The sequence below is a fragment of the Sarcophilus harrisii genome, chromosome 2 (genome assembly GCF_902635505.1).
Source record: "Sarcophilus harrisii chromosome 2, mSarHar1.11, whole genome shotgun sequence".
Taxonomy (NCBI): Eukaryota; Metazoa; Chordata; class Mammalia; order Dasyuromorphia; family Dasyuridae; genus Sarcophilus; species Sarcophilus harrisii.
In genome coordinates this window covers 416,759,766-416,775,841 of record NC_045427.1, presented here as the reverse complement: position 1 = coordinate 416,775,841, position 16,076 = coordinate 416,759,766, and the positions used below count along the sequence as shown (strand labels likewise).

The 16,076-nt window shown below is 34.6% G+C and overlaps 1 protein-coding gene across 2 annotated transcripts in view; it reads left to right on the top strand.

Moving 5' to 3' along the window:
* The window catches only part of UIMC1 (ubiquitin interaction motif containing 1), a 123,450-nt gene that overhangs the window by 56,488 nt on the left and 50,886 nt on the right, over positions 1–16,076 (top strand). For both annotated transcript variants that reach the window (XM_012552973.3, XM_023506547.2), the window contains exons 6-7: positions 2,743–2,807; positions 13,974–14,059. In XM_012552973.3, coding sequence (XP_012408427.1) covers positions 2,743–2,807; positions 13,974–14,059 — 151 coding nt within the window. The remainder of the gene's footprint in view (positions 1–2,742; positions 2,808–13,973; positions 14,060–16,076) is intronic.

The following is a 16,076-nucleotide window of genomic DNA, read 5'->3' as shown; positions in this document are numbered from 1 at the left end:
GCTTGCTTTGTGGAGTCAGGAAAGATTCCTAGAAAGGAAAAGAAATCTTGTTCCTTCAAATCTTGTTTTCAGATTTCTCTGGATACTATAGAATCATAGAACCTGAGGGTTAGAAGGGATTTAAGAGGTCATCAAGCCTATATCTGAAACTATATCTGATTAAGATTCCTCTACAATATGTTCAACAAGTGGTCATCTAGCCATTGCTAGAAGATCTTTTTTTTTTCCTTCCAGAAGGGAAGTTTAGATACAATAAAATAAATTTTAGTTGATATTACTGTGCAATCCAGAGATATCCCTTTAAAGGAATAAATTAACTCCACGGTAGTCAACACTTAATAATTTGTTGTCATTCACATTTCTGGCTTGAAAAATGCTAGGCACTTGAATGCTGAGGAGAGCAGATCAGTTCCAGTTTTCTTAGTTTGACGTCAAGAATTGAGCAATAATCTTTAGAATAGCTGTAAAAGTGTTCAAGGGCTAGTGACTCCTTCAAAGTTCTCTAGCTCAAAAAACAGAAAAGTTTCATGGGCTGTAATATAGAGGAACAGCATAGGACTTGGAATTGGAATAGCTCTTATCTCTTTGATGAATAATCTTAGGTAAATTTTTGTATTTCCATTTTTTAAAATCTGCATAATGTTGGAATTTGGATTAGTTTGATCTCTGAAACCCCGTCCAGCTCTAATATTCTGTAAATGACAGTAGGAGTCAGAATTTCATTTAACTTGGGGTTGGGATAGAACATTAAAGAAATAGGTAAAATGCGTATAACTTTCTGTACCTTCTCTGGATCTTTCTTTTTGAGATTTCCACAGAGGAAGGAAGCATTTTAACTATCAAATACTCACCATTGAAGATGTAGCTTTAATGAGAAGAGGCCACACTTGGGCCTCCTAAATGGAAAATTGTAGAAATGATAGAATAACAAAGTTCTGAAAAGTAGGGAGTCTTCAGGAAACAAAGAAAACAAAATCTGTGAAAATTTTGCAAAAATTTTAGGGTGAGAGAGAAATTGGCTGTAAAGAAATATTTTAAGATTCAGAAATTTTTAAAAATAGGACTTTCAAGTCATGTTTAGCTATTGATTGACAAACAGACTCTCTAGGAAAGGGCTTATAGAAAATGTTTGAAGAGAATAAATGACTTTGGAAAGAAAAAGTTAACAAGATCATGGATCCTACAGGAAGAGTATGTATCCAAGCTGTTTGGTCATCCAAAACTGTATTCTTAAAGGGGAACAGGTTGAATATCCTGACAACCTTCTGTATCATTAGGTTTTTGTATTCTTTTTGCAGTGTTATGCAATGTTAGAAAGACACTAGATGTCAGTATTGCATCTCTTTTTTTTTTCCTTCTTGAATAACTCTGGGATAGAACATCATTTTGTTATTCCTGAATTTTAACAAATAGTCTAATATAACCTTTAATGCTCTCATATTTTCATCTTTTTACAGTTTTTAATCTCTCATTTTTCCTGATAACTTCATTCCTGGGTCATTGTTATAACTGTTTTTTCTATGACTAAAAGTTGAATTTTTATTCCTACTTTTGAGTACATTTAATCATTTACCTGAAGGTCAGAAAGATCACTGAGTTGGCTTGTGTTACTTGTGTTCTGGTAGTTAATATGGAAAATTGTAAGCTTGCTCTAAACAGCAAGCAGAGTTGTAGCAGAGTTTCTTGTCAGTAGTGTTCCCCAGTTTTGTTCCTGTAACTTCTTCCTGTCCATCTGCATTCAGTAAATTGATATTAAGACAGTTTTACTTTGATAAATGAAATGACATTTTTGCCTTTCTTCTCCTCCATTTTACTGTAGCTCTTAAAAATGTCATGGGAGCCCAGAGGTTCATCTAAAAAAGATGAGTCATTTATGTACTAGTCTAGACAAATAATCATTTAGCTTCTGGTCAAACACTTTTAAGCAATAAGGGAGCCCACTAACTCACAGTAAGGAAGCTTATTCCATTTTCAGACAACTATGATTTTTTAGGAAATTCTTTGTTTTGAGAATAAATTTGTCTTCCATAATTTCAATCCTAGTTTTGATCTCTGCAGCCAAGCTCTTTTCCATATGATAACCTTTCACATATTTGAAGAGAACCATCATTTGTTATTATTTCTCCTTCCTCCAAAATAAAAATATTTCTTCAAACCAAACATCTCTAGTTACTTGACCTTTTCATGATGTGCCAGAAACAGAGTAGGGTGTGAGACACTCAGTTACTACAGTAAATAGTTATTGTACACATGAATGATTCCCAGATCTTCATCATTTTGGTAACCTTCTTTTGGTCAAGCTTTGATTTTGTCAATTTTCTTCTTAAAATGAAGTGCTTAGTACTGAACACGATATTCCAGATGTTATCTGATCACATACATAATGATACCAAAACCATAGTGATAGATTGTGTATTAACTTGCTATATTTCTAGGTTCTTATAGATGTGCTGTTTTATTTCTGTTGAGTAATGCTTAAAAAAAAATCTATAAGCCAAATTGAAAGTAACCCCCAAATTATTGTTACTTTTTGAATTATGCTTTTTTTCCCCATCTTTGACCACTCCATCAAGAGAGACATTTGCTTTTCTGAAGTCATTCATTTACTTCTGACTTATACAGTACAAATAACTTTCATTTCTTCTTTGCTTGATGGTGGGGTGAAAAAATGAGATAACAGAAAGAAGAAAATCCAGTTTGACTCATATACATATATTTAAGATATTGCTTATTTTATTGCAGAATTCCCAGGTTCTGCTTGCTGAGGATGCACCTCAAAAAGATGAAGTTATGACACTAACACCAAGGTGAGATTATATCTGGCTTGTGTTGCTTTGGAGTTGATTTCTCTACCCTTAGCACATTATGAGTAGGGTAAGGCAAAGAAAATTTTTATGATGCTTTTGATATTTTCAAAGAAATTTTGTAAGAAATTGAAATCATTTTGATGAAATTGATCCAAATATGTATCATCCACATTTAAAATATCCTATTGGGTTCTTTGGGGGTGGAGGGATCATAAAAATGGGTTACACACAGTCCCTGCCCTCAAGAATTTACAATTTTAATGTATGTGTAGAAGGCTCTGTTTTGAGGAAAGAAAGTATATGTCATAGTTAACATACTGACTTTATTAATCACTAATTTAATATACATTAATGTACTAAACAATGTGCTAAAGTCCCGGGGATACAAAAAAGGGCAAAAGTAGTCCCTATCCTTAGGGTGCTCACATTATCATGAGAAGGCCAGCATGCAAATGACTATAATCAAACAAAACATTTAATCTCAAATGAATGGCTTGGGAGTGACTTGTAGAATGTGGGATTTTAATTCTAAAGGAAGCTACCAGAAGGCAGAAATGAGGAGGCAGGGAATTTCCTGTGTGATAGAGCCAGAGAAAATTCATGGAGAGATGTTGGGTCTTGTGACAGGAACAGCAAGAAGATAAGTGACTGGATTATAGAGTCTTATGAAGGGGGAATCTAGTATAAGAAGAAAGATAGGAAGGATCTGGGTTAAAACAACCAGGTGATGCAAATAAGTGAATCAGGAAGAGTTAAAACAAGAGAAAATTGTAGACCAAATTTCCCTCATGTATATTGATGCAAAAATCCTAAGCAAAATACTACCTAGGCAACCATTATATCATAAAGATTGTACATTGTGACCAAGTGGAATTTATATCAGGAATGCAGGACTAGTTCAATATAATAAAAACTACTGACTCAATTGATTATATTAAAACTATATTGATTATAACAAAATCAATAAAAATCATATGATTATATTAATAGATGGACAAAAAGCTTTTGACAAAATATGACATTCATTCCAATTAAAATCTTTTGAAAGTGTAGATACAGATTTTTTCTTAAAAATAACATATATGTACTTTAAAAGGGGCAGGCAGGGGATGCAGTAGATAGAGCAATGGGCCTGGAGTCATGGAGATCCAAGTTAAGATTCAGATTCAGACACTTAATAATTGTGTGACCATGGCAAGTCACTTAACCCTATTTGCCTCAGTTTCCTCATCTGTAAAGTGAGCTGAAAAAGGAAATGGCAGACCTCTTCAGTATCTTTTCCAAGAAAATTTCAAATGGGGTCATGACTGAAGTGATTGAACAACAACAATAATCTACCTAAAATCATTAGCAAGTATTATCTCTTAACAGATAAGTTTTTTTTTTTTTTAATAGCCTTTTATTTACAGGATATATGCATGGGTAACTTTACAGCATTAACAATTGCCAAACCTCTTGTTCCAATTTTTCACCTCTTACCCCCCACCCCCTCCCCTAGATGGCAGGATGACCAGTAGATGTTAAATATATTAAAATATAAATTAGATACACAATAAGTATACATGACCAAAACATTATTTTGCTGTATAAAAAGAATCAGACTCTGAAATATTGTACAATTAGCTTGTGAAGGAAATAAAAAATGCAGGTGTGCATAAATATAGGGATTGGGAATTCAATGTAATGGTTTTTAGTCATCTCCCAGAGTTCTTTTTCTGGGCATAGCTGGTTCCGTTCATTACTGCTCCTTTGGAAATGATTTGGTTGATCTCGTTGCTGAGGATGGCCTGGTCCATCAGAACTGGTCATCATATAGTATTGTTGTTGAAGTATATAATGATCTCCTGGAACAGATAATTTTTTGAAGTCTTCCTAATAAGATTAGGAGTGAAACAAAAGATAACTATTATTATCAATATAATTCAGTGTTGTACTAGAAATGCTGGCAATAGCAATCAGGAAGAAAAAGAAATTGAAGGAACCAGAATGGGCAATGAGGAAATAAAACACTCTCTTTTTGCAGATGATATAATATACTTGGAAAATCCTAGTGAGTCTGCTAAGAAATTAGTTGAAACAATTTTATCAAGGTAGCAGGATATAAAATAAACCCACATAATTCATCATAATTTCTGTATATCACTAACAGAGCCCTGCAAGAAGAGGCAATAGATAATAGTTTCTTTTTTTTTTTAATTAATTAATTAATTTTTTATTATAGTAACTTTTTATTGACAGAATCCATGCCTGGGTAATTTGTTTTTTACAAAATTATCCCTTGCACTCACTTCTGTTCCAATTTTTCCCTCCCACCCTCCACCCCCTCCCCTAGATGGCAAGCAGTCCTATATATGTTGAATATGTCCTAGTATATCCTAGATACAATGTATGTGTGCAGAACGAAACAGTTCTCTTGTTGCACAGGAAGAATTGGATTCAGAAGGTAAAAATAACCCGGGAAGAAAAACAAAAATGCAAACAGTTTACATTCATTTCCCAGTGTTCTTTCTTTGGGTGTAGCTGCTTCTGTCCATCATTGATCAATTGAAACTGAATTAGGTCTCTTTGTCAAAGAAATCCACTTCCATCAGATTACATCTTCATACAGTATCGTTGTTGATGTATATAATGATCTCTTGGTTCTGCTCATTTCACTTAGCATCAGTTCATGTAATTCTCTCCAAGCTTCTCTGTATTCATCTTGCTGGTCATTTCTTACAGAACAATAATATTCCATAACATTCATATACCACAATTTACCCAACCATTGTCCAATTGATGGGCAGCCACTCAGTTTCCAGCTTCTAGCCATTACAAACAGGGCTGCCACAAACATTTTGGCACATACAGGTCCCTTTCCCTTCTTTAGTATCTCCTTGGGGTATAAGCCCAGTAGAAACACTGCTGGGTCAAAGGGTATGCACAGTTTGATAACTTTTTGGGCATAATTCCATATTGCTCTCCAGAATGGTTGGATTCGTTCACAGCTCCACCAACAATGTATCAGTGTCCCAGTTTTCCCACATCCCCTCCAACACTCATCATTATTTTTTCCTGTCATCTTAGCCAATTTGACAGGTGTGTAGTGGTATCTCAGAGTTGTCTTAATTTGCATTTCTCTGATTAATAATGATTTGGAACACTCTTTCATATGAGTGGTAATGATTTTAATTTCATCATCTGAAAATTGTCTGTTCATATCCTTTGACCATTTAGATGATAGTTTCTTTAAACAACAGTAGTCAATATAAAATATCTGGGAGTATACCTGCTAAAGCAACTATGTGAACCTAATTATAAAATACTTGCTACACAAATAAAGTCAGATTTAAATAATTGGAAAAATATTGTTCATGGCTAAATATAATAAAAATGACAATTATACCTAAACTGATCTTCATATTTTGTGCCATCCCAATCAAACTACCAAAAATTATTTTTAGCTGAGGAAAAAAAATTAATTCATTTGGAAGAACAAAAGGTGATGGAATATCAAAGCATTTGTTGAAAAAAGGTGAAAGAAATCTAGAAGTAACAGATCTTAAATTGTATTTATCATAAGGTAATTATTAAAACTCTGATCCTAAGAAATAGGATGGTAGATCAATGGAAAAGAGTAGGTATACAATTCACAGTAATGACTATTATAGTAACATTGTGTTTACTACAAAGATCTAAGCTTTTGATATAAAAATGCGGTGTTTGAAAAAATTCTGTGTAAATTGTAAAGCAGAATGGCAGAAACTAGATATATATAGACAAGTATCTTAGATCATTTATTAAGTAAAGATCAAAATGGGTACATGACCTAGACATTAAAAAAAAAGCTGTCAAAAATAAAATAGGTTTTATAAGATTCATGGATAGGAAAATTTATTCATAAATGAGAGAGCATTATGGGATGTAAAATAGGTAATTTTGATTAGATTAAGTTAGAAATGTTTTCTACAAATAAAACCAGTGTAACCAAGATTAGAAGGAAAGTATAAAGTTGAGAAAAAAATTTTATGGACAGTTTTTTGGACAAAGGCTTCATATGTCAAATATATAGAAAACTGAGTTAGATTTATAAGAATAATTTCATTCCCCAGTTGATAGTCTGATGACGTGAACTGGCATTTTTTGATCAAAACAATGTATAGTCATATGAAAAAAATGCTTTAAGTTATTGTTGTTGGGTTGTTTCAATAATGTCCCATTTTTCATGACCCCATTTAGAGTTTTCTTGGAAAAGCAATTTGAGGGGTTTGCCATTTCCTTCTCTAGCTCATTTATAGATGAGGAACTGAGATAAACAGGGTTAAGTGATTCGCCCAGGGTCACACAGCTAGTAAGGATCTGAGGTTAAATTTGAACTTTGGTCGTCATCTTGCCTCCAGGCTTGCTGCCTATACATTGTGCCACTTAATTTTCCCCATTGATTAGAAAAAATGCAAATTAAAACAATTCTGGGTTATCATCTCACATCTATCAGATTGTTTAAAATGATGAAAGGGGAAAATGACAAGTGTTGGAGGGAATATAGAAAAATTGGGATACTAATGCACCTTTAGAATTGTGAACTGAATTATGTTCAAAAAAATATAAAATTGTGTATATGCCCTTTGTCCTAGCAATACCACTATTAATGAATGTTTCTCAGGGTAATAAGCAAAAAAGAAAAAGAATCTATATGTTCTAAAATGTTTACAACTCTGTGGTGTTGAAGAACTAGAAATCAAAGAGTGTCCATCGATTGGGCAATGGCTAAGTTCTGGCAATATTTCATATGTGACTTAAGAATTGATAAGCAAAATGATTTTAGAAAGATGTGGAAACACCTGCATGAAATAACGTAGAATAAAATGAGAACCAAAACAATGTTGTATAATAGCAATGTTTGAAAAGTAACCAGATGGCTAAATTAGTCTGTGAAATATGAACATTCAAATCAACTACAAGGGACTTATAAAGGAAAATCCTATCTACTCCAGGGAAAGAATTGATATGTGATTCCACATATATACCTATATCAAATATTGGCCTTCTTTAATGTGAAGGAGAGAGACAATATGGAACTCACAGTTTAACAAAATTTTAAAAGAAAAAACAGGATTTTATATTTAATCTCAGATAATTAAGTACAGTGGAGTTGATTTATGGAATAAGTGAGTGACATCGAGATCTGTGATTTAGGAAGATTGCTTTGATAGTAAAATGGAGAGTTGATTAAGGTGGGGTGGGATTTAAGGTAGGGAAACCAACAAGAAGAATGCTGCAAGAAATCGGGGCAGGATGTTATAAGGGTCTTCATATCTTAGAATTTGATCTGGAAAGAATCTTGGACATCATCCTGCTTAAATCCTTCATTTTAGAGATAAGGAAACTAACTTGGGGGTGGAGGATAGGGGATGGACTTCAGATCACTCTGGTAATAAGTAATAAGGTGGGATTCTGACCCAGGAATTCCAGTAACAAATTTTTTTTCTGATTCTTTGCTTACTGTGTTACCTAATTTCTACAGCCAGTTTTCATTATCCTTCATTCTTAGTTCCATTATACCTAGCCAAACTTTTTTCATCTACTACTTTATATATGTCCTTCTCTAGTATAGAATTTTTTTCCCCTTTCTTCTTCCCCAGTGCATTTTCATATATACAGCAGAAAAAAGAAAAAAGATGTTATGTGCAATGTCCCATTTCATATAACTTTATTGGAAAAGTGTATAATTCTGTATGTTACTTTCAAAATTGTCCTGTATGTCTGGGCTTCTTTCTGGATTCTTTTGTCTTCTATGCACAATTAAGAGCATTTTATTGGCTTTTTTCCCCAGTTATATTATTGACCTTTGGACTTCTTGTTTTCTCCTAATTAAAAATCTGGAGACAGCAAAAAAAAAAAAAAAAAATCCCTTTGTATAGAAATAAGTTTAACAATGAAAATGAACAGTGTCCAGGTGCAGAAATATTTTTCTCTTTCTGTACCTCTTCCAAAATATCCTCTTGCTTATTCTAGAAGCTACTAGGTTTTGTGTAAGTTGGTTATAATTCCTTAATCCTTGAAGTACTACTTTTCTAGGTTTTTGCAGAATTTTTTTGTTGATGTGATAGTTTAGAATTTTGTCTGTGACATTCTTGGAACTTTTTCTTTTGGGATTTCTTTCAGGGGATGGTTATTATATTGCTTTCTGTTTTTACTTTGCCTTCTGCTTTTCATGGATCTGAACAGTTATTTTTTTTATTATAACTTTTTATTGACAGTACATATGCATGGGTAATTTTTTGCAACATTATCCCTTGCATTCACTTCTGCTCCGACTTTTCCCTTCCTTCCTTCCACCTCCTCCCCTAAATGGCAGGTAGTCTTATACATGTTAAATATGTTATAGTATATCTTAGATACAATATATGTGTGCAGAACCGAACAGTTCTCTTGTTGCACAGGAAGAATTGGATTCAGAAGGTAAAAATAACCTGGGAATAAAAACAAGAATGCAAACAGTTCACACTCATTTCCCATCGTTCCTTTTCTGGGTGCAGCTGATTCTGTCCATCATTGATCAGTTGGAACTGAATTAGATCTTCTCTTTGTCGAAGAAATCCACTTCCATCAGAATACATTCTCATACAGTATCGCTATTGAAGTGTATAATGGTCTCCTGGTTCTGCTCATTTCACTCAGCATCAGTTCATGTAAGTCTCTCCAAACCTCTCTGTATTCATCCTGCTAGTCATTTCTTACAGGACAATAATGTTCCATAACCTTCATATACCACAATTTATTCAGCCATTCTCCAATTGATGGGCATCCATTCATTTTCCAGTTTCTAGCCACTACAAACAGGGCTGCCACAAACATTTTGGCACATACAGGTCCCTTTCCCTTCTTTAGTATCTCTTTGGGATATAAGCCCAGTAGTAACACTGCTGGATCAAAGGGTATGCACAGTTTGATAACTTTTTGGGCATAATTCCAGAGTGCTCTCCAGAATGGTTGCATTTGTTCACAACACCAACAGTGCATTAGTGTCCCAGTTTTCCTTCATCCCCTCCAACATTCATCATTATTTTTTCTTGTCATCTTAGCCAATCTTGACAGGTATATAGTGGTATCTCAGAGTTGTCTTAATTTGCATTTCTCTGATCAATAGTGATTTGGAGCACTCTTTCATATGAGTGGAAATAGTTTCAATTTCATCATCTGAAAATTGTCTTGAACAATTATTATTTATGATTTCTTGAGATACTGTGTTCATTTTTTTAAAATCATGAATTTCAGGCAGAACATGCTCTTTTAATATTTTATTTATTTAGGTAAAAATGTACATTCTTTTTTTTTACATATTTCCATATGAATCATGTTGGGAAAGAAAAATCAAAACAAAAGAGGAAAACTAAGAGAGGAAAAATAAAAAAGAAAGCCAGTCAAAACGGTATGCTTCAATCTGCATTCAGTCTCCGCAGTGCTCTTTTTGGTTCCAGATGGCATTTTCCATCTAAGTCTGTTCGAATTGTCTTGGATTACCCTATTACTGAGAGGAGTTAAGTGTATCATAGTTGATCATAACACTCAAAGTGTACAATGTTTTCCTGGTTCTGCTTGCTTTACTCAGCATCAATTCATGTAAGTCTTCCCAGACTTTTCTGAAATCAACCTGTTCATCATTTCTTATAGAATAATATTACATTACTTTCATATACTATAACTTACTCAACTATTCCCCAGTGGATGGGGATCCACTCATTTTCCAATTCTTTTCCTTTTTTTTTCCAGTTCAGGGATAATAAGTTAATTCTTTTAATTAAAGCTTTTTATTTACAAAACATATGTATGGGTAATTTTTCAGCATTAACCCTTGCAAAGCCTTCTGTTCCAAATTATCCCCTCCTTCCCCACACCCCCTCCCCTAGATGGCAGGTAGTCCAATACATGTTAAATATATTAAAATATATGTTAAATCCATTATACTTATATTGGATCCAGAAGGAAAAAAAAATTGGGAAAGAAAACAAAATGTAAGCAAACAATAAACACACTGAAAATGTGTGCTCCACACTCAGTTCCCACAGTTCTTTCTGGGTGTAGATGGCTTTCTTCATCAGTAAACAATTGGAACTTGTCTGAATCACCTCATTGTTGAAGAGAGCCATGTCCACCAGAATTGATCATTGTATAGTCTTGTTGTTGCTGTGTATAATGATCTCCTGGTTCTGCTAATTTCGCTCATACTGGTCAGTGTTTGATTTACTCATCCATAATGTTTTATTTCTTGAATTAAAGATTTGTATCTGGGCCTGGGTCTATCTGTTCTCAGGCTTTTGTCTTGATTTTTCCCCCCTTCAGTTTCATTTTACTTTCAGTTCTAAATTCTGTCTTTTCTTTTAATCTCTTAAGAAAGCAAGAAAAACAGAACCCATCACAGATATATAGCCATATGAACCCTAGCACTTTCTCTGTCTCTGAGTGTCCTCTTTCAGGTCATTCTGGGTGGTACTTGTGTTACTGGCAGGGTCCCCCCCTCCCACTTTTTTTTAATAGCCTGCAGGCTTCTGGTCTACTTAATCTGTATTTCTAGGGTAAAAGAAATAATTTGCTGTATTTTCTCATTTTTTTAAATCATTATTTACTGTGATGGGAACTTTGGGATTTTAGTGGTGAACATAATGTAGAACTGAGGTAGTTGCCTCTTGTTCAGACAACCTTTTTTTCTTAAAATATGTTACCTTGTAGGTGTTATTTCTTATGACTCCCTGCACACATATTGTGTTCTCTGCTTTCCCCAAATACTGGGTTTTCATGTTTCTCTGCCGTGGTTCATTCTGTTCCGTATGCTTGGAATCCATCCCCTTCATCCCAGACTACTCAAATACCTCTCCTCCTCCCATTCCCAGTCTGTTGCATCCTGCCCATCCTGTAAAGCCCAATTCATGTATCACTTCCTCTAGGAAGACTGCCTGATTTTATCAGTTCATAGTGATCTTCTGTTTTGGAACAGCACTTGTCCTTGAATTTTTCTAATGCACACACTTAATGATATTTTTTTATTATCTATCTACTTGTCTCTTCCTCCTCCTTAGATTCTAAACTTCTTGAGGGTGAAGTCTATCTTGTTTAAATAGCACCTAGCATAGTCTTCACAGAGACTTTTAAAAAAATGGTGTTTATAGCTCCAATTTGATGGTCTTTTCCTGTTTTTTGCCCTTCAACCCTTCTTCATGTACTCATATGTTAATTTTATTTCATGTTAATTCATCTCTCCTTGTCTCTGTGCTTTCCCTTCTTTACTTTTCATTCAAGTACCAATTCTCTTTCAAAGCCCAGTTTCAGCTTCATAGCTTGATTCTTCCATCTTCTAGTGACAGTCTCTATTTTGTGGGTTCCTACTGATTATTCCCATTGTACTATTTATTTAACACAACCATATATAGTTGTGTATTATTTTCCCCTTATTTCCTATTCATGTCTTCCTGATTAACTTATAAGCTCCTTAAAGGTAGGTGTCTTTCCCAGATTTTTCCTGTATACTTTGCTTCCATATAGTTGTAATTCTTTATAACAGTGTGATAGAATCTGGTTATTGGTAGTTATTGTCAAATTATGCCTCTGACTAGTCACTGCTCTGAGCCATGGAGATTTTACGAGTTACTTTTTGGGTTGAATGGTGAGTATTCCCTGCATAGTTATAACTTATGTGTTATCTGGGCTTTTCACAGATAATTCTAACTTCCCATCTATCCTTGCTCACATTTTTTTTCCTTTTCTATCTAGCCAAACTTTACCCCAGGCCCAGTTCTTATTATGGTGATGATGAGTCCACATAGTGCTCTGACCAGAGAGAGAACAGAGAAGATTGGAGGAGACAAGGAAAACACTGAAATTTGAGCTAGGCCTTCAAACTATTTGGGATTTGGCTAGGTAGAGCAAAGGGACAGCATAGCCTGTGTATCATCTTAGAAGAATTTCTTGCAATGCTGGAAAATATGGCTTTGGTTGAATTCTCAGGCTAGTCAGATGGTTTTGGAAGTGGTTTTAACTGGAGAAAGCTTTCTGCTTCCTGTGGACCTCTTTGTTGTGGTGAATTTTGTGCAGAGCAGATGTAGGTTTTAATAAATGATTATACGCTTTGTCACCAGGAGATAGTTGGAGTAGCAGGCAATGCGGTTTGACTTCAAATTGATTAGCCCATTTTATAAATGTCAGCAAATTGTTTTGTGATGGACCCTTTGAATAGAGCCCTGATGCTACATGCAGAGTAAACTGTGCCTGGCTTGGGTTTCTAACAAATGCTTTGAGATGTTTTATTTAGAGAGAGAAATCACTTGTGGTTTCCTATCAGGATTTAGTTATTTATCATGAATCAATGGTGGCTGTTCTCTCTTCTCTGTGGTTCTCAGTTGACATGGGGATTTGTTTTTTTTGGTTTTTTTTTAAGTGTTTTCTTGCATACTTGATCAAACTAATCGTAAAGCCCAGTGAAGCGAGAGGAGGCCAGCTCTGAATGCCCACATCACTAAACCACGTGTTCTTATGTCAGGAAAAGATGGCATTCCGTGAACAGGCAGGGAGAACCAGAAGGTCAGATAGGGAGAAGCCATGCATAGTTAAACTCTGCACAAAATGCTCCACTTGTGTGGGCAGATTTTTGCTGTAGGGCAGCTTGGAGAGTTGTAGCCTATTTTTTGCTGCTTTAGAAAGAAGTATCTTGAGATAAAAAAGAAATTAACAGCAAAGTAGGAAGAAGCTAGTGCAATGTCAGGAAGCTCTTCAAGTTATTTGCTCTGAGTGTACAAATCACTGCAATGTTCAGGCTTACCTGAGATAGGCAATATAAAACAAACCTTTGACATCCTTAGATTGGAGTGGAGATTTTTGCCTTCTCTGATGCACACAGGCAGTGCTTACCCTTCAACCTTCCTTTGTAAGTTCTCTAGAAGGAGTTCCTTTTTATGTAGTGATTTCTCTGGGACTGAAGTTTCAAGCCTATTGTATTTCCACATTTTTCTCTTGGTATTTCCATCATCACTTTTCACATTTTTTTTTTTTTTACATTTTTGTAGGATTACAGGTGTCAAATATGCTGTCATTTTGTATTATCAAATATATTGTCTAATATACTGCTACTCAGCATTATTTTGAGCTTACTCTTGATTTATTTTACTTGGAATTTGACTTTTGGTCCTTTTTCAGCTCCATTACTCTAAGCCAATTGGCCAGTAAGAAAAGTCCAGTCATTGACAGAAAAAACTCTGCAGAAGAGATCACAGTCTGCCCAGGTAAGAGCCTCTGCTAACTTTGCAAACATTTGCATATTCTCTATTTGGTTTTCAAATCCCACTTCAGTACATTTTTCAAAAGTTCTTTTGATTTGCTTTAAATTCCACAATCCATTTGGTAGATTATCTCTAAGAAAAATTATTTACAGTGATTTTCTTTTTTCTTTTTATGTTGTAGTTCAATGTTGTATTGTTGTATAGCAATTCAGGAGAGTGAGTTTGTGCTACAACTCTCACTGCCTTTTGACTGTTCATTTCAGATAGACAGCTAACCTTGCTTGTTGCCTCATTGTATCTTAATTTTATAAATTATAGAAATTAAGTTGCAAGAGAAAAGTATGTAATAATCAGATTCTAAAGTAGAAGGGGCTTCCTTGGGGGGTGATGAGTTTCTCATCACTATAATAATTATTATAATTATATAATTAATATGCACTAATAAGAAATTCCCAGTGTTAGAGAACTCATTCGCTCTCAAAGGTAGCTCTTTCTACTTCAGAATAGCTCTCATTATTATATACATTATGATTATTGTGATGATGATGATGATACAGGCTATCCCAAAACTATCAGTATAGTTTTAAGCTTATATAGTTTAACTGCACTGAGATTCTTTTGGAAAATTGTGTGTGTGTGTGTGTGTACTTTAAGTGTGTAGTGCTTTAAGGTTTTAGAAGTCCTGTCACTTCATTTGATTCTCACAACAATTTGGTGAGGTATTATCATACCCCCATTTTATAGATGAAGAAACTGAGGGTGACGGTTACACAACTAGCAAGCAATTTAAACTCAGGTCTTTTCCTAATTCCCAAGTTATCTAATCTACCTACCTTCTAACAAGTATTGTCACAGAGAAGATTTTCTTGCTGAGGCAGTTGGGATTAAATGACTTGCCCAGGGTCATGTAGCTAAGACATGTTAACTGTCTGAGATCAGATCAGATCCTCCTGATTTCAGGACTAGTGCTCTATCTATTGCACCACCTAGCTGCTCCACACAGAGTAGATTTTCAAGTGAATTTGGATGACTACTTTTCTTTTTTCCTTTTTCCCCTCTGTACCTAAATGTCATTATTCCTGGCTTTTATAAGGTCCTATTAGGTTCATCAGGGAAACATTTGTTTTTTTCTAGACAAAGTCTAGAACACAAACATCTCACATCAAAGCCTGGGGTTAGTATGAGACTTAATTTTTAAAATTAAGAAGTTAGGGATAGAAGTAGATTTTTACAGGATGGTTCATCTTCCCAATTCTGTCCCCCCTCAATTTGCATAAAATGAGGTTCTTACAGAAGACCCACCCATGTGCAAATTGCTCTGCTTTGGCAAGATTGTACTCCCCAGGAATGTTATCTTTATGAAAAAGACTCTCTTTGCTGAGTGTCACTAACTCCTTTTTTTTTTTTTTAACTTTTAAAAAATTCTGCATTTATTTTATTTAATGGTTTCCCTATTCACTTTATTTTATTTATTTTTATTATTTTATTATATTTTTTTAAAAATAACTTTTTATTGCCAGAACCCATGCCAGGGTAATTTTTTACATTATCCCTTGCACTCACTTCTGTTCTGATTTTTCCCCTCCCTCCCTCCACCCCCTCCCCCAGATGGCAAGCAGTCCTATAATGTTAAAGAGGTTATAGTATATCTTAGATACAATATATGTGGGCAGAACCGAACAGTTCTTTTGTTGCTCGGGGAGAATTGGATTCAGAAGGTATAAATAACCCAGGAGGAAAAACAAAAATGCAAGCAGTTTACATTCATTTCCTAGTGTTCTTTCTTTGGGTGTAGCTGCTTTTGTCCATCCTTGATCAATTGAAACTGAGTTAGATCTTCTCTTTGTCGAAGAAATCCACTTCCATCAGAATACATCCTCATACAGTATTGTTGTTGAGGTATATAATGATCTCTTGGTTCTGCTCATTTCACTCAGCATCAGTTCATGTAAGTCTCGCCAATCCTCTCTGTATTATTCATCCTGCTGGTCATTTCTTACAGAACAATAATATTCCATAA